Source organism: Accipiter gentilis, chromosome 13 (genome assembly GCF_929443795.1).
Source record: "Accipiter gentilis chromosome 13, bAccGen1.1, whole genome shotgun sequence".
Taxonomy (NCBI): Eukaryota; Metazoa; Chordata; class Aves; order Accipitriformes; family Accipitridae; genus Astur; species Astur gentilis.
Genome location: NC_064892.1, coordinates 3833008 through 3859559, shown reverse-complemented (window position 1 = coordinate 3859559; position 26552 = coordinate 3833008). Strand labels below are relative to the sequence as shown.

General features: G+C 38.6%; 1 protein-coding gene across 2 annotated transcripts in view; it reads right to left on the bottom strand.

The window, feature by feature from the left end:
• NALCN (sodium leak channel, non-selective) overlaps positions 1 to 26552 on the bottom strand; it is a 244704-nt gene that overhangs the window by 70137 nt on the left and 148015 nt on the right. For both annotated transcript variants that reach the window (XM_049815990.1, XM_049815991.1), the window contains exon 15: positions 26424 to 26498. In XM_049815990.1, the coding sequence (XP_049671947.1) occupies positions 26424 to 26498 (75 nt within the window). The remainder of the gene's footprint in view (positions 1 to 26423; positions 26499 to 26552) is intronic.

Genomic DNA, 26552 nt, shown 5'->3' with positions numbered 1-26552 from the left:
GACACCAGGTGCCCACCAAAGCCACTCTATCATTCCCCTCCTCAACTGGACAGGGGAGAAAAAATGTAATGAAAGGCTCGTAGGTCAAAATGAGGACAGGGAGAGATCACTCACGATTACCGTCATGGGCAAAACAGATTCAACTTGAGGAAATTAGCTTAATTTAGTACCAATCAAATCAGAATAGCATAATGAGAAATAAAACCAAATCTTAAAACACCTTTCCCCCACCCCTCCCTTCTTCCTGGGCTTTACTCCCAATTTTCTCTACCTCCTCCCCCTCAGTGGCGCAGGGGGACAGGGAATGGGGGTTGCAGTCAGTTCATCACATGTTGTCTCTGCCGCTCCTTCCTCCTCAGGGGGGGGACTCCTCACTCTTCCCTTGCTCCGACGTGGGGTCCCTCCCACGGGAGACAGTCCTCCACAAACTTCTCCAATGTGGATCCTTCCCACAGGCTGCAGTTCTTCACAAATTGCTCCAGTGTGGGTCCCTTCCCACAGGCTGCAGTCCTTCGGGCACAGACTGTTCCAGCGTGGGTCCGCCACGGGGTCACAAGTCCTGCCAGAAAACCTGTTCCAGCGTGGGCTCCTCTCTCCATGGGTCCACAACTCCTGCCAGGAGCCTGCTCCAGCGTGGGCTTCCCATGGGGTCACAGCCTCCTTTGGGCATCCACCTGCTCCAGCGTGGGTGGCTGCAGGTGGATATGTGCTCCACTGTGGACCTCCCTGGGCTGCAGGGTGACAGCCTGCCTCACCGCGGTCTTCACCATGGGCTACAGAGGAATCTCTGCTCGGGTGCCTGGAGCATCGCCTCCCCTTCTTCTTCACTGACGTGGGGGTCTGCACAGTTGTTTCTATCACATGTTTTTGGTCTTCTCTCCGGCTGCAGTTTCTGTGCCTGCCTCAACTTTTTTCCCTCCTTAAATCTGTTCTCCCAGAGGTGCTACCACTGTCACTGATGGGCTTGGCCTTGGCCAGAGGTGGGTCTGACTTGGAGCCGGCTGGTATTGGTTCTGTTGAACACAGAGGAAGCTTTTGGCAGCTTCTCACAGAAGCCACCCCTGTAGTCCCTCGCTACCAACATCTTGCCACACAAACCCAATACAGCCTAAGAACTGGAATAACATTGCCCATTTGTTAGGAAGGCCGTTTGCACAGTTTTGGCCTCTGGCTAGCACTCTCCCTGATCACGCCTGAGCACAGTTTGGGGCTTACCCCAGCTGGGGGCATTCCCACTAGGCAGTATGGATACTTCCTATTTAAGTGGTAGGTAGTTTTGGAAAGGGAAAATAATTTAGCTGTATGTACAAGCCAGGCTGTGCCAGCCAGCCAGCTTTAGGGAAAGAAACCCATCTGGTTATGGACAGCTTGCTCTCTTGGTATAGATTGGCTAAATTATTAGCTTAGAGAAGATGCTCTAGTTTAGAGAAGATAAAATGGCTTATCTTAGGTAAGATAGACCCCACCCTTATTTTAAAACAGTTCAGGGGTAGGTACATTTTCAGATGGATAATTTAAAATAGATAAGGGAAATGAAACATAGATCTAATGCTAACATGCATAACTATTCTTTTAATAGCTTTTTCACATACAAATGCAGCTTTACCATTTTCATATTCATTATTTTTCTCTTGGGATAAGTAGCAGAAATATTTTTGTCTCCATACAAAGGTTAGTGAGTCACAAAAGAATATCCATTATAATAAAAAATGCATTACATGCTCCATTTCATCAGAGGAAACTGCTTGAGACTTCACTTAAACTAGGCATCATTATTTGCTATGAATTGTGTATTTGATGAACAATAAGCAACTAAAATATTTTCAAGTGAACAAAAGCACAAGATGTATGAATTCTGCTCTTGTACAAACATAATCATTCAATATTGACTAGGTACAATGTGTTCATCTTCAAGACTCAGGGTAACATTCATTACAACCTGAAAGGATGCTTCTGTGCAGGAAGCAAAGGAAGTACCATTGCAGGACAATTCAGAGACTCTTAATGTTTGCTTACCTATTCCAGACCCTGCACAAAGGAAGATTCCTGGAGGTAGCTTTGTAAATGGTTCTTACCTACATGTAGCCAAGACACACAACTTCATCTGTCCTGCTGCGTTCGCAGAAAAATAGAGCCAATCTGGGAAATGATAATTGCGGACAGACTTTCAAAGGTTCTTCACCACAGGCAGCCCCCATTTAATTCAAAAAGAGCTGAAGGCACTCAGGGAACCAGGCTGTGATTGACTGAGGAAGTCATCACCTAGACTTCCTATCAGGATACAGACAGCGAGAGGTATATAAAATGCTGAAGAGCAGTGAGGTCGCAGGGATAAAAGACTCAATCTGCAAAGAATCAGTGTGTTCCTGCTCATAGTTTAACAAAGCAATGTAACTTTGACCTAGGCCCTCTTAATACCTAAGAATAGGAAGACTGGAAGTTGATCCTTACATGCGAAACCTTTACTCCATGCGGTTTGTATAGGGTGCTCAATGCATTCTCCAGGGTATTACACAGGACAGACCACCCGTGTGGACTGGTGCGGACATAAGGCATATGCAATGTGACTTACTACTTAGTTTCATATGCATGGTAGGAAACATGCATATGCTATGTGAACCTAATTCCAGATTCCAAAGCCAACCTGTGTGTTCCCTATGAATTTCTGAGTGCTGCTTGAGGTGGAAGCAGTTAGGTGTAGATGCTGAATGATAGTTGTCACAGATCATGATGCAGGTGTTTGTGCAGCAGGTTGCATGTTGTTTCTGTGGGCTGTGGCAATGCAAACCTGGGTTACGTTCTTTTTAGGTGTGCTGTAGTGTCTATGGACATTCTTCTAAAGGGATACTTTGCTGGCACAGATCAATATAATTGTATCTTCTAACACATAAAGCATCTCTACAAAGACAAAAAGGATAATCTGCTCATGATCACTGTAGCTAGGACAAAAATGCTTCATCTGCAACATGGAATACAATTCGGCTAAGACACCAGATAAATCTTCCTAAAAATACCCTAACGTAAGTACCAAATGTGATAATGAATGCATTATTCTTGGTCTTACTCACAGGACAAGCTAAGCAAAACTCAACCACAGTGCACAGTACTTTTTTTGTTTCCAGTGCTTTTATTATAAACACCATGATCATGAGATTTGTTTCATTAAAGGTATTCAGCTAAATATGTATGAGGCTGTACACTTGATCTGACCTCCATGTAATTGATTTGTTTGGGATTGGAAAACTGGAGAGGCTCTGTGGAGGGGCCATAAAGATCTTCTCTACTATAGAACTACTATATAGTAGTTCTAGAGAATATAGAGGCACACTCTTCACAAGACTTGGTCACAGGACGGGCGGCAAAGAGCACCACTTCCTTCACGAAAAGGTATGTCTGGATAGAACAAAGCAATTCTTCTCTATGAAGACGATCATTGGAATAAGTTGCCCAGAGAAGCTGTGGAATTTTTATCACTGGTGATATTCAAGACTTGGCCTGATAAGACTCTAGGTAACCCCATCTAATAGCCTGCTTTCAAGCGCAGGTTGGACCAGGTGGTCTCCCAAAGTCCCTTCCAACCCAGACTTTTCTATGATTCTATGATTTGGTGATAGCTAAGAACTGCAGGACAACAGATAATTATGCTCTTCAGTTTCACTGTTGTGTATATGCATCTGCCATCTTTTGATAACTTGTACTTTTGTTCAAAGCATTACTGGGCTGTTAGAGTCTGTGAGAAGATAATTAACATAACTTAGATTTGAGCGTATATTTGCAACCCACATGGTGCACCAATTTCTACAATCAAATATCCTCAATACTGAGAAAATGTAACTGAAGTTGAGAAAAAATTCATAGCTGTAGCCAAGGCCAGAATCCAGTATATTTCTTTAAACAGGAAAGACTTTGTCTTTGCACAAATTAGCTGCCCTTTGCCTTTTTGTGGTTTGTTTGTTTGCTTGTTTGCTTGCTCTGAACCAGAGACAGTATATCTAATTTGACACAGGTGGCCTGAGTTTTAGATTCATTGCAGTTTTACAGTATTTCTCCAGTACAGAAATTCACACAGAAAGTTAATTTAACCAAAGGACATGCAGAGGCAAACCTATATGAGTGGTAACTGGGAGGACACAGAGGCTGATCCAAATTACTTCAGAAACCTTCTTGGCTGGACTAGATGAAAATAAAGATAGTTTGGTCTTACTGGGTACCCTTTCTCCCACACTAGTTTGCTGGTGAAATTTTAGCCAGGGCTAGATTCCTGCATTCTGTTATTCTCTTTCACAAGACATGGGGATGGTTCTCTTTGTGTTCTTGTGGTGATGGATTGCTTCTTTAAAGAGGTAGACTGGGTAAGAATTGTCTCTTAATTCTGAAATAGTGCTCCCACTCGTTGGATATTATGCAGGAAAACCGTGCAGGCTTCTTCAACTCCTGTCATGTTTTAAAAAGAGTGCCTGATCCATTCTCGAGGAACTATAAAGAGAATTTCTCTGAATTCTAAGTGGAACATAAGTGACTGACTTACACTCAGGTGCCTAAAAATCTCAGTAAAAATATAATGAATTCATCCATCTAAGCAGCTAGCTTTTTTTAATGACTGAGCAAGGAATTAAATCTCATGCAAAGGCCAGGCCTCTACTTTTTATAAGCATACAAAGGTCACGTACAATGTGTACACAAGTGCGTAGATCCACAAGCTCCTATGGGCCTAAGACACAGTTTAGAAAAGGCAATGCAGACCTGTGTGACACCAAACGACTCAAAGGCAAACACAGGATGGATTTTCAAGGATCCAGTTGCCATCAAGATAATGACTACTGCTGCACAAGCCCTCTCCTTCCTTCCAGAGAACTACAGGTCTGTCCCTTAATTCAGTGGATGGAGCATCTAGAATCACCTACGTGCCCTAAGAAGCACTTGCATTCTTCTTATGTATCAACGAAATAAAACAAAAAATAAAGATTAGATGAGCTCCTGGTGATATAAAAGCTAGGTAAGCATTTTCTTCTCTGGTGATATAAATGAAGCAGCAGAAGCTTACATTTCTATTTTTGTTACTGCTATTCACACATTCCTAGCAAATCTGACTACTCCCAACTCTCCTCCTTGAAAAGTGTGTGCTTTGAATATGATTTTTGACTAGAATTTTCAAAGGTCCCTATTTCTATACAATAAAACCTTCCTCCAAGAGAACACATCTTGAATTTAATGTGCTGTCTTCACAAATCATACTGTATTGCATATACTAGGGATTGGCAACTTCTGAATTAATACATAGGTGTTTATTTCACCATTGGACATCAAATATGTAAGCCAGAATTTGTGATCCATTGATATTGTTTTTAAAAAAAGGTGATAGGTGAAGTAAGAGGTAGAAAAAACCCAAAGGTGGAAGCTACAGCCTTCAGGAGACTTTCAAAACTTTCTTAGTTATTAAAAAAGGAAAGAGTCTGGCACAAGCAGTTTTCCAGATGACCACATTTTCCAGTCTTGAAAGGACAGCTTGTTTTCTAGAAATGGACATATTCTCTGTAAAATTTACTACTTTTGAAATAGTGCTACTTTAAATGCTCTGCATATGGCCTGCAATGGAGGACCAACTTGAATTGTGTGAACTTTCTACTGTCTTTCCTCTATGATGAAAAGAAGGATTTCATACATTTTATGTAGTACTTAAAATTCAGTTTGGAACCATTATTGTACTTTTCACTTGCTAATAAAATGTGTTCAACGCTTATCTTTCCTGCCACTTGTTAAAAAATCCATTTACATGAGATCAGATATAATGAAAAGGTAATTTTTCATTTTTACTCTATTTTCTAGTTATTTCCCATTTGGAATTACCTCAAGCACTGTCCTCAGAATAAAAATACTCTGGAGGCAAGTAAATCTAACTAGGCTTTAAAAAGCTCCTTGATTTTCACACACACATTCACATATACATATATATATATATAAAAAATTTTATGCCGAGTGTGTTTAAATTAGATATACCAATTACAACACCTTGTTCGCACAATATGTTCATGAAAAATCCCCATGCTGAAACTCCCACTTTAATGCTGAAACCTCAGCACACGAAATTTGAAAGTGATGCTACTGCTGAAATTGTCATTGGCATCTTCCTAGATCTGCTGAATGCCTGGAGGTGCTGGGTGAAAGGCACAGGGCTCCAGCAATGTGTTCTGACCAAACGTGTTCAGCATCCCAGAACGGGGTGCAGCAAGACAGTCAGGACCAGATGAGGTTTCTGCTTTGCAGCTCTTCACTGGGCAATCCTAATGGGTATCATCAAGATGAAAAAAAGAAAAGAAGAAAATCATTCTTTAAAAAGGAAAGAAATATCTAGATGGTTCTTAATGCCTCTAGTGAAGCCTTTGATTTTTCACAGCTCTGCTCCTGGTTTACAAGGTGCTCCTACACATATGAAAACACTTAGGTCTGACAGGTAGAAATCCTCCAAATCCTACCTTTTCCATCTCCTCCTCTACTGACAGACAAAATGTCTCTCCTGAGATATCACTCAACATAGCTTTTGGAGCCAGGTGCCCGAAAAATCAATTACCAATGTTTGACTTGCCATTGTTCCTGGTTTCCATTAAAGGCAGAGTGAGCTATGGGCTTTGGTTCCATTTATCAACAATCTGTGGGGGAAAAAAAAGAAAAACTCCTCCACACTGAAAAGTACAACTGGGTCATAAAGTGTGTGTACATTTTTGCTCCTCACTGAATAAAGGAGTTGTTAATAAGTCTGCCAAAATGATGTTTGCATTGCCAGGACAGTGAGACTCCTTAGTATTAACAGGAGTAAGGTCAAAACTATCTTCTGAATGAGTAATTACTGTACCTGAATGGCCTGGACTTCCTCTAGAAGCCACTTGCTTTCAAATACTAAGCTGCCACACCAGAAAAGAGATCTGAGGAGAGCAAATGGAGATGAGGGGAAAGCAAAAACACAAAATCCCTGGAAAACGGTACCAATAATGCATCAGAAAGCTAGCTGCATGCAGGGACACAGGACTTCGGATTATCTCAGACTGCCTTGCTAATATTTTTTCTATTATGGACTAGATACTTTGAATTCTTGTTAAAAAGAAAATAATTTCCAGGAAAGGATGTTATAGAAATTCTGTCCTAGTAATTCCACATGCTGATTTATTTACTTAGAACAAAAAGTGAGAGGGTTTGTAATAAATATTAAACATGACTTCCAAGATGCGTTAGTTAAACTGCCAAATTTGCTTGCAAATGCAGTTCATTTCAAATAGACTTACCCAGTGAAAAGAAACTTCGGTCAGATTCTAAAGCTGCATGTACAGGTGCACAAAGACAGAATACAGTGGAAGTAATAACAAGCATGGTAGGAAGGAGAGAGCACCGAGGAAGCATTTAACTGGAATGACTGTACCTCATGAGCTAGAGGGCATCAAATGAAATAATCAAGTGCCAGATTCATAAGTAGAAAAAGAAATATTTTTTCACATAGTGCATTGTTAAATTTATCTTTGCTACTGCGAACAGTAAATGCTAGAATATACACAGATTTGAAAATAGATTTAACAAACACATGCAAGGAAAAGTGAATCAAGAACTACTAGACAAAGATATAACATGTTGGACACTGGAATTTCCCAGATCCCTGGAGAGTGACTATCACTCAAGTATGAAATATCACCAGAGAATGAAATATCAATATGTGCCTTCTCTGTTCTTATGCTAGTCCCTATGCATCTCTTACTGGCCACTGTCAGGGACCAGATAATGAACCAGGAGGACCTTTGCTTTGACCCAGTACAGCTGTTGTTATATTCTAAGCCTACAAGTTCTTCCTTGGTAAGCTTCATAATAAATGTCTAAGCACAATATTGGCATTATTTTTTTTAACAGAAACATAGATAGTGAAATTGTATCAATCATTGGTCACAAGAAACTGCCAAGCGACTGTCAGTGCTGTGGTTCTACTTTCAGGTGACATTGATACCGATATAATTAGAGCTAGAAGGGAGACATGGGTGACCAGAAGCTGCAGAAGGCTTTCCTCTGATGTCACTGGCCATCATCTTGAATACCAAGCAGCATCATAGTTAAAGAGCAGTAATTTTGGGGCAGAGGTCCGAAAGGACTTAGATTTAAATGTAGTACACTTGGGTCACCAAAGTGAAAGTCTCTAGTAGGACTTGGTCTCTTAGGACAGTCCATTGCCATTACAAACAAGATATGCAGGTACTCCACATCATTTTGCAACTGACAACAGATAAAATAAACTTGTGGAATTAAGACATGTCCAGTGGGAAAAAAAACCCCAAACTAAACACAAGAAAGCTCATTAGAGGCACTGTTGGAGCTGTTAAGGATTTAAGGTTTTTTTTAAAGAACAATTCTTATAAGGCACACACACACATTTTCAAGCTTTGGGAATATATTCAGCACTTACATAAAACTGGCCTGATTTTAAAAGGGATCTGTTGTCATTCTGCAACCTGTAAAAATCAGGGCAGTTTGAAAAACTCTGTATTTTTGACAAGTTTATTGTGTGTGGGTGTGTGTGTACACCTGCATTTACATATGCATATGTAACAAAGGTATTTGCAGGACCTGAAATGAAGGAAAGCTTTTATGATTCTGAAATGGTTTGCAGATACATGTGTGTCCGTGTAGACTCAAAATCATATAGGCTGCTGGTATTAGAGAGCAAATATATGTCTTACATTTTTATGGTTGGGTTGGAAACCAGACCCCAAATATACATTTAGGATATGATAATCAGATGCCTAGAACAGAAAAATATGCATCTGCAAGTACGCTCAGGAGTTCTTCACATCCTTTACTCTTTTCAAATAACATAAAACCACTGCAAAAAGAAAAGCTTGTCCTGACATTTTGATCAGTGCTTTTTTTGCCCCAAACATAATTGCTTATACTACTGCCTAGAGGGTACCTCATTCTCCCAGAACTCACATGTTATTTTTAGTGCAGAATGGAATGTAGCACATTGCAAGCTTTTTAACTACCTCAAGGCACTGGCTGTATAACCAAAACATATCTGAATCAGAGTCTTTTTTGTATGTTTTAAAAGATAAGTATTAAGATTCTTTACTTTTTTTAGTGTTTTTTTTTCTCTTTTTTTACAACCTGTCTGAAATATTTTAAACATGACTGAAGTACACACGTTTCTTTTCAGAAGGCTGTGGTCAATGCAAATGAAAAATAGCCTCTTCATTCTTTGCTAGGGGCTGAATTATACCTGTTCTACAAGCTCTTTGCATGAGTCTCTACTCCCCCATCCTAGTTTTTAACCTGATGATGTTTGGAATCCTCTGACCTTTAAGTAAAAAAGTAATTGCTACTGGCTTGCATGCTTAATAGCTCCACTTCTACAGACTGACCACTTCCATGCATAGAGGTATTATAACAACTTAATGTGACTTTGAATTTTGAATGACGTCTCCAGTAAAAGTTGCACCCCGACACTAAATTTATTTCTCTCAACTGTAAGCAATTAAACAAGGCATCTAACTTAGTAAAACAGGTTACTGTGGACTCCAGCCACAAGAAAGAATGAAATGGGGGGAAGAGGTGAGCAGAGAGAAAGGGATAGCTGCAGAAGACAATTTAGCACTCCTAAGATCTCACTCTGTCTGTGAAGAAGCCTATTCCTCTCTCCATTGCTCAGTGAACTGAGGGAACCATATTGTCAAGGCCAGAAGTTAGAGGGAATGAACCCAAGCCTTGAAGTTAGCTCCTACAAGGTTCATGTCAGTGAGTTTTAGCCAGATCACAGCTTTAAGATTTAAATGACTAGCTGTAAGCCATTATAATCTAAAATTCTGTATGACATTTTTGATGGCTTTGCTATTAATTTCAGCATTTACAGGACTGGCTCAATCTTTACTAGTAAATATGCCATTGTATTGTTGTAAAGATTACCCTACCACTAGCAGTTTAAACCAAAAATGGGTTTGTTTAGGTTTCTATAAAGAAAAAAAAAAAACCACTTGAAAAGTTTCTAGAATAGCTTGCCAAGTAATAGAACCAATACTATTTTACCATGCTCTATTAGTGGCACTGCCCAACTCTTGGCAGCATAAACACATTAACTGAGATCTATGTTTTGTCTACTGCTTTTGAAGGTTCTATTCACATAAAGGGAAATTATGGAAGCTGGTTATATGAGAGTAAAGTTCAATTTGTGCATATCATGCATCTTTTTCTTTAGGACACAATCATCTTGAAGGTCTTTTCCAACCTAAACGATTCTACAATTCTATGATTCTATGATTCTAAGCACTTACATAAAGAAAAAGGAGAAAGCATGAGGATCCCTTTTCTCTCTTGTCTCCTAGCAAAAGACATCACCACGCCATAATAATTACTGTGGATATTACAGTAGTGCTTAGAGATTTCAGCAGAGCCTGGGACATCATATTGTCCTCATGCTGTATCAACACACTGTAAACAGGCATTCTCTGTTGTCATGAAGTTAGAATCTGAATTCACCAAGGCACAGGAAGATTGGACTGGAAGAATTACTCTTGTCCCTGTTTGCTAAATATGGAAGTGAAAGGCTAGCATTTCACTCATATTGAACTTGCTTTATGCTTTAAAGTGATAGTAAGAGGCCTCCACAGAAATAATGACTGGTCATTAGTGACCTGCCTAAATTAAAAACCAAAGCCAGGTCTCACAAAAATAAAGCCCTTTTGCCCCCAGATTTTGCAAGGACACTGAAAGCCTTTTTGAAGCTTGGGAATGAAAAGGGATAGTGGGAGAGGCATGCAAGAAATGAAAAGATTAAATCAGGCCTATGGGTCACCCCTGTTATTTGAAACCATGCAAAGGGGTCCCTTTTGCTCGATTGGGCATGACGTAGTTAGGATAGTGCTGGAAGATGGCAGTGGTAATGATGGTGCAATGTTCTCCTAAGGTTGTACTTGACATAAAAAGTCAGTGACCAGATAGCTGGCATAATTCAGAAATCTTAGCTACTACTGGATCACTGTGTGAAAGTTTTATTGAAACACTGTGCCAACAGGAATGAATCATCGCTGCACTATCATGGCCAGCACACACTAAGCATTGCCATGGCTATGTAACAATCTTCTAGATTTTACACTTCTCGGGTGGATAGGAAGCTCCACTTTGAAATATATTAATTTCAGCTGCCCACAGGGGACCTTGAACTAACAGATTTGATTTCTACACAAAGTGATACTGAGTGGAGATGATGATCATTATGTAGTTTGTACTGCAGTTCACCTTAGTTTTATATAACATCATTCTGTTGAAGTTAATGTTGAAGCTCCTGCCAGCTTCACTTGCATCAATAAGTCAGCCTTTGTATTTTGCAGTGGCAGATATAACTGGTTTTTAGCTAGTGGGGTTCTTAACAGAAAACTTTACAGCAGACGTGTGTGTGCGTGCACATATGCATGTATAAGAGGAGGTTTGAGAGAACAGCATTATACAAAGCAAGAATATATGTTATTCATTTTCAAGGTAACGCTAACAAGATGTATTGGTTTTGTTTGGCAAGGTTTTGGTAGCTGGGGGGGGGGGGGGGTTACAGGGGTGGCTTCTGTAATAAGCTGCTGGAAGCTTCCCCTGTGTTCGAGAGAGAGCGAGCCCATACTAGCCGGCTCTAAGACAGACCCGCCGCTGGCCAAGGCTGAGCCAATCAGTGATAGTGGTAACGCCTCTGTGACAACATTTTTAAGAAGGGAAAAAAAAGTGGGACGGGGAGAAACTGCCGCCGGAGTGAGGAGTGAGAACATGTAAGAGAAACAAGCCTGTGGACACCAAGGTCAGTGAAGAAGGAGGGGGAGGAGATGCTCCAGGTGCCGGAGCGAAGATTTCCCTGCAGCCCGTGGTGAAGACCCTGGTGAGGCAGGCTGTCCCCCTGCAGTCCAGGGAGGTCCACGGTGGAGCAGATATCCACCTGTAGCCCGTGGAGGACCCCACGCCGGAGCAGGTGGGTTCCCGAAGGAGGCTGTGACCCCATGGGAACCCCGCGCTGGAGCAGGTTCCTGGCAGGACCTGCGGATCTGTGGGGAGAGGAGCCCACGGAGCAGGTTTTCTGGCAGGACTTGTGACCCCGTGGGGGACCCGCGCTGGAGCAGGGTGCTCCTGAAGGACTGCACACCATGGAATGGACCCATGCTGGAGCAGTTTGTGAAGAACTGCAGCCCGTGGGAATGGCCCACGTTGGAGGAGTTCGTGGAGGACTGTCTCCCGTGGGTGGGACCCCACGCTGGAGCAGGGGAAGAGTGTGATCAGCCCTCGTCCTGAGGAGGTGAAGCGGCAGAAAATAACGTGTGATGACCATAAACCCCATCCCTGTCCCCCTGTGCCGCTGGGGGGGCTTGGTGGTGAAATCCGGGAGGGTAGTTGTGCCCGGGAAGAAGGGAGGGGTGGTGGGAAGGTGTTCTGAGATTTCATTTTACTTCTCATTACCTTGCTCTGGTTGATTTGTAATAAATTGAGTTAATTTTGCAAACTGAGTCTGTTTTGCCCATGACGGTAATAGTGAATGATCTCTCCTGTCCTTATCTCAACCCGTGAGCCTTTTGTTATATTTTCTCTCCCCTATCCAGCTGAGGATGGGGGAGTGATAGAACGGCTTTGGTGGGCACCTGGTGTTCAGCCAGGGTCAACTCATCACACAAGACAAAGACAATTTAGTTGTTATACATTGGAAAATAGGAAAAAACATGTGAATGACCTTATGACTTTCTCCTGCCCCTGCTCATGCTTAGTCCAAATTGCCACGTTACTGTGAGCTTAGGGAGAGTCAGCGAAATCCCCACACATATGCATAAGAAAATGCATTCTCAGTAACACCTTAAGTTAGAAAGTATCTATCTGTCGAAACTCTTACTATCTCTTACAAATTACAACTTTTGACAAGTTTCCACAAGTAGTACTTTACTTTTTTTACTAATACATAAATGCATTACAGACTTTAAAGTCAGTTTTTAAAGACAGACACCTTTTGAAAGAAAATAAAACACAAGTGGTGTCAAATATAAATGAAGATCACATTATGGCACTCATGGACAAAATCTTCCAGTAGTAATTTATTACAAGTCCAACTCCTACATAAGCTACAGCTTCAGTAAATGAACTGGGAAAGTTTGATCTCCTATTAGTGAACCAGAAAATAATTTTCTTCTCATCATTTAAAATAGAAACATATTCTAAGAATTTTGAGATTCACGAAGTTTTTAAATGAGAAAAAGAAGAAGAAGAGGAACAGGATGAAGGATAGTCCAGAACCATACTGCTAAGGTACAGTTTTATACTGTGGAAGACTGCATCCTATATATCCCATGAAAATCTGGTGTCCCTTGCCTCTTGAATGGCTTTAATCTAAGGCTATGATATCCTTATAGGATGTGGTAAATGTAAAAGACCTGACATTGGAAAATCTTTTTAGAGAACTTTATGCAGATCTGTTGATACCACAATTCAAAGATTAAAAATGACAGCCAGCATAACAGTTTTGGTTCCTAGAGTAGCTCTGGCAAGTCTTAAATTTTTTTTGCAGCTTTTGCAAGCAGCTTGTTTTCTCTCAGCTCATCTAAAGCTTTTCATGAATCCAGAGTTAGTTGATATACATCAGGAACTTACTTAAGACATATAGTGAATGAATGAAAGCATTACATTTTCCTTTTCTCTTACCCATATGACTATCCAGACCCAAAGGCATATACTTAACATAAGGAGCATTCTGAAACAATAGGCTATTGAATACAGTTACCTCATTCAATACAACTTTTTTTTTTTTTTTTTTGGTTAATGTTGGTAAAAGTGCCAACTGCTTAAAGCTTCACTACTGCAGATGTTCTGGTTTCAGAATAATGCAGGCTCTTGCACTTCAATATCAAATCACAGATGGTTTGGGCTGCAGATAGCTGTGTAACTGTGCTTTACTCCAAAACCTGAATTGTTTATGTTTTGATTTTCATAATAGGGAGAAAGGGAGTATCAAAGACTCTTCCAATACATTATTTTCTTTTCCCTAGAACAGTCTCTTTTAAAATGGCTTGCTTTCCAAGGAGTTATTTCCCTCCCAAAAGGAAAGTACTTGGCTTTTAATAAGTCATGCATGATAGTGTGGCAAGCAGTTCACAGACTACTGGCTACCTGCCATGTGAACATGTTCTGTGAGAAACCAGGGTTCTGCATGGGATAAAAAAGACATGTAGAGCCTTAGTTAGTTTGTGCTTTCATTTTAACAGAGGTAAAAATAATTGCTTTTTAGAGCTCCCTTACAGCATATAACTATATTTTCTCAATTCCAAAATCCACACTATGGAAAAGCTTTTACTTTTGTATTGTTTCAGGCATCTCATTTCAATTACTCTTCATACCAGAGAATCTAGACTTCCTTCTCCTGCTGGAACCAAGCTTAGGAAGAACTTGTTGGCCTCACTCATGGCACTAGAGCACATGGGCTTCAGTTTGGCCGACAGTCAGATTTTGACTTCTCTCTATGACTAGCTCTGCTGAATAAATCACTTTGTCAGCCCTCACGTCTGCAAAGCTCTCACAGAAGTTTCATTATGAAGATTTCTTGACCAAAATAAAGGTAAGGATCAATGCAGAAATATTTATTCTTAGAAGCTCACAGTAAAAAGTTAAAGAAAAATAAGCAGGGCACTGAGTTCAGGTTGCTTTCTTCATATGTTCTGCAGACAATAATACAAAGAGACAGCAGCAGGAGTGTCTAGCAGAAGCTATAAAAATAGCATGTATTTTCACTAGCTGGAAAACCAGTCAGCTCTTTCAGTTGTTAGAACTGCTTTACATGAAGAGATGATGAACATCTGGAGGGCAAGAGTGTATGGAAAGCAAATTTCATTGCTTAGTATCTAAAAACAGTTGAAAAAAGCAAACAAAAACTGGAAAGGTATGAATATACAGATAGACTGCTTCAGCAAACTTCATGAATATATACACCACAGGTTGGTAGCAAAACCTTTTCTTCCTGTTCATCTGATTTCAACAGAACGACAACAATTTAAAAAAACCCAAGCCTGAATATGAGTTAAAATTTGTAACCATACCCAGCACTGCAAGGAGAAACATGTTATGTGTGAGAGAGAAAAAAAAAAAAATAATGGAAGATTAGGTTGCAGATCTGACTTCTGTATTTAGTTCTGGAAAAGATCAGTGTACTGCTCATTTTTATCTCTTTGCCAGTGTGACTTCCATATTGGAAACCTAGTTTGTGTGAAAGCTTTCTCTCACATCATGAATTTCAGCTATAAGTATATACCTTGGACACAGAAAGACTGATAATCTATTATTAGAAAGATGTTTTAGTCCAAAAGAGAGTAGTGATCATTCCCAGAGCAAGAGCCAACTTAAAATGGAGAGACACCTTGAAAGGTTTCAAGGAAACCAGTACTGCATCCATGAATTTATGGAGGCTCTCTTAATAAACAGATGGTTGTTTTTCATATTTCCAACAATGGGAGGATGGGTAAATGCCTTTGACAATGATGTGGAGAAGTGATTACAGGCAGTAACAAATGTATGATCTAATGTAAACAAAAGACTGCACTAACTGTGTCTGGATATGAAAGAAAAAGAACCAGAGAAAATGGGAACCATAATGATGATGGCTAAGGGGAGAAAGGTGCTGAGCATATTGGCAAGAAGAATACTGAAGCACTATAGTAAATTAAAAAAAAAATAAAAATCCCAGTATCTTGATATTGATGTAGCAACACTGGTTAACATATCATTGCAGGGAATGTAAGATGGATATCCTCAATATCATTGGCAGTGCAGTGAAAGCCTTATTCTCTGGGGAGGCAATTATTTGTAACTTTGTCTTTTAAGACCGAATGTAACTACAAAAACTTAGTAGGATACATCAAAATGTGAGAGCCACATTTCTGACATATTTCCATAGCAAATGGTGAATTGGTTTCACATAGACCAAGCTGCCTTTGTCTCTGAGCGTGCCTTTTGTTCCACAAGTGAAGCAGGGCCTCTATTTCCTTCTGAGGCAACCCAGGTGGACGTCGGGAAGCTCTACAAAGAACCTGTCAGATTCATGCCACGCACTTTCAGAAACCTAACTGAAGTGCCAGCGCCAGGGACCTGCTATTTTATGAACTTAAGTTCACAAACAAGGAACTCGTTCTCTGCTGTGAGTGAAGACAGATGACCAGTTTTGAATGTTGACTTCCATCCTTCTTTCTTGCCATCATCATATAAGTACCTAACCTAAATTAGGGCCCCAAACCTAGGAACTTCAGTAAGATCCCTAGTGTTAACCACAGTGATTTTGGGCCTCAGTAATGTAAAAGCACCCATATGATTAAATGTCAATGAAACGCAGGTTCCTAATTCATTAAAGTTGGAGATTCATGTCATTTAACTTTATCCAGTGAAAGTCGGGCATTTTGCCTAATTAGTTGTCTAGACTCCGTCTGTAACAGAAAAAGAGAGCACCCAACTTGGATGGGATGAACATTCCCTGGAGGGTAATTATGACTACAGGCAAGCACAGATGACTAGCTTAGACTACATGTCTAACTTTTCGCATGGCTAACAAGGTGACATGAATCCTACCTTTTGACATTTTAGAAAATTCCAATCTTTATCTAAAAGAATAACAATTTTTTTCTTCATATATAATTGTTCCAAAACTTGAGGATAGTTGCTTCTACACTTCTGCATGTTGGATTAACTATGAAAGCATTAAAACTTTTTGTTATGCTGCTTACTGCATAAGCACACAGAATTCTCATGATTTATTTTTTTCGGTGTAAGTCAGAAGATACACTCTTCCTTCTTAAAGATGACTGCATTTTTTAAGTACACAGTTTTTTATTCTTGGGAGACTTCTTTTGCATGGATTGAAAGTGTGAATCTAATTGCTCTAAGTTGGAAATGAAAAGCACAGACACTGGAAGTATTTTTTAACTGCATCAAAATAATAATTGCATAATCAACAACTGATTGCACATGAATTTAAGACTGAAGGTAAAAATTGTGCTTCTTCTCTCCAGCTTACAGACAAACAAAATTGAATACTATAGCAAGCACGGAAAGGAAATTTTATGCTTGCTCTGTGGATGTAAGTTTTGAATTGTCTGGCATGTGAATACTACTTTAGTTTAGTAAAAATTCTAATTGTACAAGCAACTGAGTATCTGTGACCCTCTTAAAATCAATGGGATGCTATGGTGGTCAGATTCCTGCAACACTAAAAAAAAATATTTTTTTCTACTTAATATAAATGTCTGATTTGAATCTTTTATTCAAATTCACTCTACTTTAGAGAAAAATGTAGAAGGACTCAGCACAATCTCTTTAGAGACTAACTTGCTTTGTCTTGACTGCCATTAATAAAAATTTCACTTATGCATTCTTGAGTGAAAGGGGAGCAGTGTCAAATTCATATTTAGACTATTTGTCCCAGAATTATCTTGTACAATGTTCAGAAAACATCAGATACTCTCCCTTTAGATAGTAGGAGGCCAAAAGTCTCATTATAAATCAGGGATTTTCTAACCTAAATATTAAGTAGAATAGTAAAGAAGCAAAAGTAACTGCTTAGTGAGAAAAAAAAAAAACAGGTGTTAATTGCTAATTGCTGTTCCCCTGATGACAAACCCAGAAAATACAGGGTAGATTTTAAGACCAGTGGGATTAACATCTAAAAATGAATAAATTTCTTTATTTTTATTCTTTTCAAAGTCCTCTGTACCCTGCTGCTGCATTTCTGGACAACTAGATGGTAGTGGACCCCAGTATAGACCTCCCCATGCTCCCATCACCACCACCACCACCACCAAAAAAAAAGAGTATTATGGAACTAGATTCTATAATAGTTCTGCCACTTTTGATGGCACCCAACTCTCGATTAACTTTTTTCTACTGCAATTGCTCCTTCTTATCAGACAGACTGCCTAATGGTTTCCTTTTATGCATTTGCTATGAAAGTCCTGTCAAGACCACTAACATTTGTTGAACTGCCTCTTTTTTTGCAAAGCTTCTAAGCATTTCAAAACCTGACCCTGAATCACTGACATCAAATTGAGCTGTTGGGACATTAACCGTTGTCAAAACCAAGAATCTATCTCAACAGACAAAACCAGCAAAGAAGCTATCATTATGTCTGAGCTTCCTTGTTTATAAACATTTCTGTTTTCAACATCAAATAGTTAAAAGTGGGATTTAAAGAGAAAATTAACACTGTAAACATCTGTTATTTTTAAAAGCACAGAGGTCAATTAATATAATTCTAAAGGCAGGACTTTTTTTTAAACATATATACTGTAAGTATATATATATATATATGCAGCCTCCTGTGTTTGCTGCTTTGATATGGATTCAGGGGGAAAAAAAATCTTGTATATATTTAATGGTGTGGAGCAGAATTGGAGGGAAAGGACCATGTAATATCCCTACTGCATATTCTTGTTTACACCTCCAAGAATTTCTGTTGCTAGGTAGTAAGGCATGTATTGGGAAAATATTTTTTAGTAATGAATGCCATCTGTACTCATGTTGTGAGTGTGCACTGGTGAGCAGAGACAGGACACGTGTGATATGACAGAAATCTGATCTTCCTTAAGAGAATATTTCTTTGAAGCAGCAGAACTACGCTTATGCAAGATTTCAACAATTTAAAGTGGATGGATGTTCTTGACTGACTTGAGGGGCCTAAGCATTAGAACAGACTTTGTTCGATTCCTTGCTGTACTGGAAATTTATGTATGAATCCAGAGATGGCACTTCTACAGCTTTGATTCTCCAGTAGTAAAATAGGGACACAATAATCTTGTTTGATATAAGCTGTAAAATAAACCCTCCAAAGTTACTGAGGGAAGTTGGGGTTGTTATCATAAGCATAAGGCAAAACAAGAACATTTTCTATTTTAATACTGTTAAAATTATATATATTTTAACAGTGGAATTCCAGGAAATAGGATTACAGGAGTAGGACTACATGGCCAAGGAAGTTAGGCCACTGCTTATACTCAGAGATGCTTGAGATGCTTGCTCTTTCCCTTGTGGAAATACAACTCAGTAAAGTGGTGTCACATGTGGTTTTAGCCACCAATGGGTTTATCCTTTGTTATTTGCAAATTGCTTCTGAAATCCCATTCAGATTATGGAACATCAGAGGCGTAAGAATGAGTGCACTGGGGGTGTAAGAATGAGTGCACTGGGTTAGATCAAAGGTCTGTCTCACCAGTACCCTGTCCCTGACAAGGACCAGCAGAAGGTGTCTGAGATGTAAGACCAGATCAAATACAGAGTAATTTTACTTCCTGCATGCTTTCCTAGCCTTGACAACCTCTGGGACTGAAAGCTACATCTAACGTATCAGCCCTTACAGGATTTTCATTCCGCTCATTTGTCTTAAAACCAAATCAACTTGATTTGATTGAGTGCCCTCTCATTTTCTTAAAGTGGAAGAAGTAAAAGCCTTTTCCTGTTCAACTACTCACACCTTTTGTGATTTCATATAAATAACTCTGTCTTGGCCTCCTCTGTCACATCATTTACAAGCTGAAGATCATCCTCATTATCCTTGTCTGTACCTTTTCTAGGTTTATTGTTATCTTATGTTTAAAAAACACGTGCAGTATTCAAGACATGGAAGCATCTTGGATGTATACAGCAGAACAGTAAGTAATATTTTCGCTTGTGTTTAACAATTTTCTCTAATTTTTAAAAATGTGTTTGCCTTCTCTTTTGGTAAGCACTTAACTGACATGATAGTGAATATGAACAACGATTCAAAATCTTTCTGGACTGGTGATAGCTTAATTAAAGCCTACATTCACATATCTAGCAGGCTTCTTCTCTATGTGTATTTACTGACATTACATATCATCTGACATTTTATTTCTCAGCCACAAAATATGAATACTTCACAGTCAGCTTTAGTTTTGCATGCCTCTACTTACTTTGCACCATCAGCAAACTCTGTCACCTCACTATTCACCCCATTTTGTAGATAATTTATGAATACTGAGCAGCACAGTTCCCAGCCAAGATCACCATGGACCTCTACTGGTACCTCTCCTCTATTATGAAAAACAATCATTTATCCCTATCTTTTGTTTTCTACCTTTTTGTCATTATTCCACAAATCTTTCTTCTTAAATTGTGTAAGCTTAGAAGGGATCCACTTTGTATGGTACAAGGGAAGCTGGGATATACACATGAGCAGGAGTGTCATATAGGTGTCTTGCTGTAAACTACAAACTGCTGCAGAGGAAGGGAAGATGATTCATGCTGCTAGGGTGGCTTGAGGATAATCTCACTGTTGGCTTAAAATTTTCTTGTAGCCACCCTACAAACAAAATGTAGGTCTCTCAAAATTGCCCTCCAAAAGTATCTACTCCTCTTCAGTGACTAGAGAAGGAAACCTGCATGAATATTTCAAACTGCATATACAACTTTTTGTAATGTATTAGTGAAGTGGCATGAATTCTACCCAAGTGTTTAAAACTTCGTAACATTTTTAATCAACTTCATTGGCTGCAAAAGCTATTTCAGGGAGCAGGTACAGTAGAGTAAGCCCAAAATGGAGTAATCAGCTAGGTAAAGTGAGTTTCTCTGTACAGAATGAGGCTATGGGAATTCTAAAAGTTTACAAAATTCTGACAGGGAACAGAAAAACATAAGAAATAAAGCCATGTTAAGGAGGGGACATAAAACTAGACAAGAACACCACATATACAGGCTTTTATACTTTTAGTATAACCCTAAAAAATAACATGATTGGACTAGAATTCCTGTTATTAAAAAACCCACAAGGCTGACACAAAAGACATCACCGAAACTTGGTAGAAGTAACAAGCAGTACGATCCTACAGAATCAGAATGTGCAGAACCAGGCAACATATTATCCAGTACACTGCACCAGTGAAAGACTGGTACTATTCGTTACAGAAAATCTACAGCAAATAAAGTGGATAAGGTAAATGCATATACAAACAGCATAGGATCCCTCTGTATTGAAACTGCATGCCTAAGGGGAAGAAATATTCTGCATACATGTAAATGAGGATTAGAAAGTAACCTCAATATGCAAAGTAGTATTAAAGGCCTAAAGACAAGCTCTAATAATAGTGGAAAGCCTCTGTTTACCCTCATGTATATTTAGCAAAGGGTAGAAGAGAGAGATTAACTTTTTACTCATAAGTGACTACTTGCTGAATTATAGCCAGAGAACACCTAAGTGAAGAAGCACCTCATGGTTTAGTACGGAGCAAGATCTAGTTCATGACATAAATATCAAAAAGCTATTCTGTAACAGTGCTAAAAATGCTCTTAAATTCAGAATTTTTTTTTACAAGTAGAAGGTCAAACCCATCTACTACATTAATTTAACTTAGAAAAATAATTACATAAAATCATAAAACTTTTGGAAATAATTTAAATGAATGGCCAAATGACAGAAACTGGGAGGTGGGGTGTATTGATTAACTTTAAATATCCTGGTTTAGAAGCACAGAATACATCTACCACCTACAGAAGAATTTCAAGAAGGTCAAAAAGGCCAGCAATGTCAACTGGACTGCAAAGAAGGCTTTTAAAAGTAAATGGATACGTTTCAGAAAGGGAAGACATATGTTAAGCAAAGAACAGAGAAAAAAGCATAAATTCTGGCAATTTTTTTATAAAACAATAATATGGCAGAGCATGAAAGATTTTGAGGGACTACTTTCTAAAGAAAAAGAATCTAATAAGGAAGCTTTTAAGAACATACAGAAAGCAGCAAGATCTGCAGAGAGTGCAAAAGAGCAACAGACTATTAATCAAGAGTGTTCAGAAAAATAAAACCAAAGCAAGAAAGCAAAATGAATTGTGTCAACCACAGAGGAGGTCAAGGAAGACCCTAAACTGTGCCAAAGATGAATCTCCAACAAAAATGTCAGGAGAAAAGCTTTTGGAAGATAACTGTCACAAGGTCAATTTGTTACTCTCCAAGACTTGATAACACTCACTCAAGACTTCTAAAGGATCTCAGATATAACAATGCTGACATACTAGCAGTGGTGAATAACTTGTCACCTAAATAAACTCAGTAGCTAGAGAAAGGGAAGGGGCAAATGTGACTAACTTTAAAAAAGGTTTTCAGGATAGAGCATGGGAAATCAGACACTAATTAGACTGACTTCATATCTAGGCAAATTGATAGGAATGTAATCACGTAGAATTAGTAAATACGTGCGAAATATAATAGGAAAAGTTAACACAGCTGTTGTAAAGGAAAATCATGCTTCACAATCTGTTAGAGTGCTTTGAAGTAGTCAAACAACTTCTGGATAAAAATAACTCAGCTCATGCGATGTAGCTGAATTTCTAAATAGAAAGTCCAAACTTTATCACAAAAGGTGAAAGAAATCAAAGAAATCCTTTAAGTTTCTTTCTAACTTTGGGGCAACAGTTTATGGAGAGGGCACAGAAGACAAGAACAAAAGAGAAGGAAGTTCAGCTTGTAGCTGATAGATTTCTTGTGCCTAAGATTAATATCAACCCCATAACTGATGCACTGAACACCACAGAAAGGGGCCTCACAGGAAAATGAGCAGGATCAACCTCATACCTGGAGGTTAAGTAGCGTGTTAGGGTCAGTCTGGATTGCTGCAGAGGACCAGGTTCATTGGACAGACATATGGTGACTATGAGCTATAGCACAACACCTTTTCACGTGACATGAGCTATCGTGGCAGACTTAGAAGAGAGGATGAGACCTCAGAGGTGGCAGAGGGTGGGAGATGTATTGTGAATTAATGGAGCTGTAAGAATACAAAGAATGATTCTGTGCTTAAACCAGCTGAATTGTGTCTTGAAAAAAAGAGATTCTATTCCTACATGTGCCTGTGGTGCTAAGTAAATCACTTAAATTAATCTTTTACAAGTTTTATCTTTGTTCTAGATACTTATGGGGGGTACCATAAAAAAGTCAGGAAGGAGCTTAAGTTGTGTCTTCGTAGCAAAGCTTGAATACCGTGCAATAAATAATGCACAGGGATCACACACTGTACAATAAAGAGAAAAAATATCGACTACTGGCTTATTGAAGTGAGGTCTGTCCACTCTTTGCACTAAGTGAGGTGAGACTTTTGGAAATAATATAATGTAATGATGTAATTAAAAACCGAATCATGATGCATATCCTTAACTGAATTTGCACTGCCAAATTCAATTCTAAAAGTTTACTAGCTTTTAAATACATTATTTTACAATCTTCCTTATAATCTCCTAGTCATTTAATGTATTTTTGCTTTAATTTATTCATATTTAAACACATTTACTGAACAAACATGAATGTCAAATGTTTACATATCATTTTACATTTTAGAGTACATTGCAAATATTAACTAATTAGTCCTTTCCCAAGAATCTGAAAGATAAGTAATATTATTTTTCTTATCAAGTTCAAGAAAAGGAATTAAGTCATAATTAAGAAGGACACATCCCAAAAGGCATTATTAGCTAGGTGTGATTTCTGGCCTAAAAATATTCTCTTTCCTTCCTTGAAAATCATTCAATATTTCATCATCTGAAAATGCCCTGGGCCTCAAGCTTTACAGCCATTAAAGGCAGGCAAAAAATGCAAACATGAGGATGGAAATACTTTTGATAGCATTACAGTTTCACCATTTTCAACCAATCAATGTCTTTTACATTAACAGTTTCAATTATTTGACTTCTCCCTTGGACCACCATTCAGCTTTTAATCATAGATGTCAAAAATTTTCCTGTGCAGCAATACAGATCTATTTCTTTATAGAAATGGTCTTGATTAAAACATAACAATTACCTCACAATCCTCTTTCTTCTTACAGTCCATTTGTTTTAGTGGAGAATTCAAAATGTGATTGAATTAGAAACTCTTTCTGCTTTACCTTTTGAGATAAGACAACCAATATTTCAGTATAATAGTGCACAGTCACTATCAGCACTGAGCCTGTGATACCATCACATTTACCCCACAGGAAAGTTTTTCTGTTCTAGACACTTAAATCAGTTGTCCAATCATTCCAGTAATTCCATATGATTCAGCTCCAAGAACCAACCTTTTACCTCCTTTTACCTTAGGTATTTTTAAAACATGCAACACTTTATATAACATTAATTTGTTTGGATAAAACACCAGAAGAGAATACATCCAATAGTACTAATACTCTTGGAAGAGAGCAAGCATAAATACAAGTGAAGCAGTGTCAGCCACCTTGGACATCTATGTATGTCATAATGGAGTATAATGCATATATCATTGTGCCAGTCAACCAAACCGATATGTCCAATGGCAAAGTAGTGTCCCCTGATTAAATACCCACTTGGGTCATGGAAACAGGCTATCAGTGTCATCACAGTGCCACAGTGCGTGGTAGCCAGAAGGTCTGGTGACACATGCAGCCATTTTACTCTGGCCCAGCACCACACTCATGTAGTTATGCTGCTGCCAGTCTCAAATCTATCAAGTTGAGGGACTTTTTTAAAAATTCTATTTATGTCTTTTACTTGAGTGTGCTTTACTGCTATTACGGAGACAGGATTCCTACCAGGTTAACAAGATTCCAGGCTGACACAGTGGCACACATTGCAAGTGGTGGCCTCCCACCATTGCTTTTTGTTCACCAGTTCCAGAGTGGGCTGCTAAAACACAAAGCCATGCTGCTGCAATTTCATAAGCAAAGGTGTAGACTTTTAAAACGGTTTACAAATCAAAGATGCTAAGTTTCACAGAAAATCCACAGGATTTTGTACCTTAAGCTCTTCACTTCAGAAAGTTGATTTGTGCTCCTAATTCATGCAGACATTATGAAAATGTTCCTGTAAGATTATCAGTATGATATGACATTGCTTACTATACATCTGAGCCATTTTCATTTCAGGTCATTTTACCTCTTGAGACTGATAAGGAGAAAAATGAATAAACTTGATTTGGTCTCCTGTATTGGTTTTGTCTGGCAAGGTTTTGGTAGCGGGGGGGGCAGACAAAACCAATACATCTCCTCAATTTGCGTACTCAAGACTGTCTGGCCATCCCCAAATCATCTATAAGATCTCTCATTTCACTTATGTGAGCTGATCAACTGAAATCCAATAATTACATTTCTTTGTGGCAGAAAATACACACCCTTTTAACTTATTTCAAGTTTGCAGTACATACTGATATATAATACTTCAACAGCAAAAGCAATATTGATTTCTGTATTGAATTCTATAAAGACGAATTTAAAATAACTATAATATTCTCATTTGTCAGTGCCCTGAAGTAACAGAAGATCGGGAAGCAATATTAGCTTGACACATTCTACATATTCAGTGAGCGCTCTCTATACAATATCTAAATCCACAAATGAGAATTGTGTAGAAAATGAACACAACAAATGTAAACAAAACAAATGAATAAACACATCATTTTAGTTTTAAAACTGAAAAAAAAAAATACAAGGAAAAATACAGGAGTGGTTATTTGGCACATTAGTTTCAATGTAACAGTTCAATGTAAAATAACTAAATTGTCAGGGTGATTATTTTTCAAGAATTGAAAGAATATAATTCTACGATAATTGAATATGCACCTGAAAGATGAAAAAAACCAGCAAATGGGCTATAACCCAAATATTACAAAAAAGGTTCCCACATATTAAGCTCTCAATTTGCTATTTTGTGCATGAAGTAGGCAAATGTTGATGATTTTGCTCCTCTTTGCGCAGAGTAAAACACAGCTATATATTTATGTAAAAGCTACAGATACCTTCCTCTTTGGTGGTTTGTGTACAAGATCAGAATGGCCAATGTGAACTCTCTAGTTACATTTGTTTTATGTGATTGTCATTGGGTTTCAAGTGTGAGAGAATGGCTTCTTGGTAATCTTGGTCCTCAAATCTGGAGAATCAAGCAAGCCAGATAACTTTGCCAAGTGTCTTTAGCATTCACCTAACGTATTCAACCTAGTGCCCTCTACTGCTTCCTGTCTGTGGGTCCTTGCCAGCAGGTCTCCCCTCCAGAGGTGCTATGGTGTGCTCATAAAGTATCATATAGAATTACAGAATGGTTTGGGTTGGAAGGGACCTTTAAAGATCATCTAGCCCAACCCCCCTGCCATGGGCAGGGACATTTTTCACTAGATTATAAGCAAAAAGATGTCCTAGCAGTGATTTTAAAATTATTTTAATTACATGACTACCTCAATTGACTTTCATTGAATATTTAAACCGATTTCTAAATCTCTTTCACAATATCTTAATTTCTACCTCACATTGTGTGATGGTCAACTATCTAAAAAAATATTGCTATTCTCTTCAACTCTACTGTTTTGTTCATTTTGATGAAGATGTTTCCCATCTTTTACCATAAAAACACCAGTAAATAATGCTGTATTGAAACTACTTCCAAGCACAATAAAAACATGTTCTTACTTGTTTAAGTTTCTTCAGATCTTCATCAAGTTCCAAGTTGTCCAAAATAACAGCAACAAACAAGCTGAGTAGAATCTACAAAATAATTGCAAATTATTTGTTAAAGCTTGTCTTCATTTTCTTAAGAAG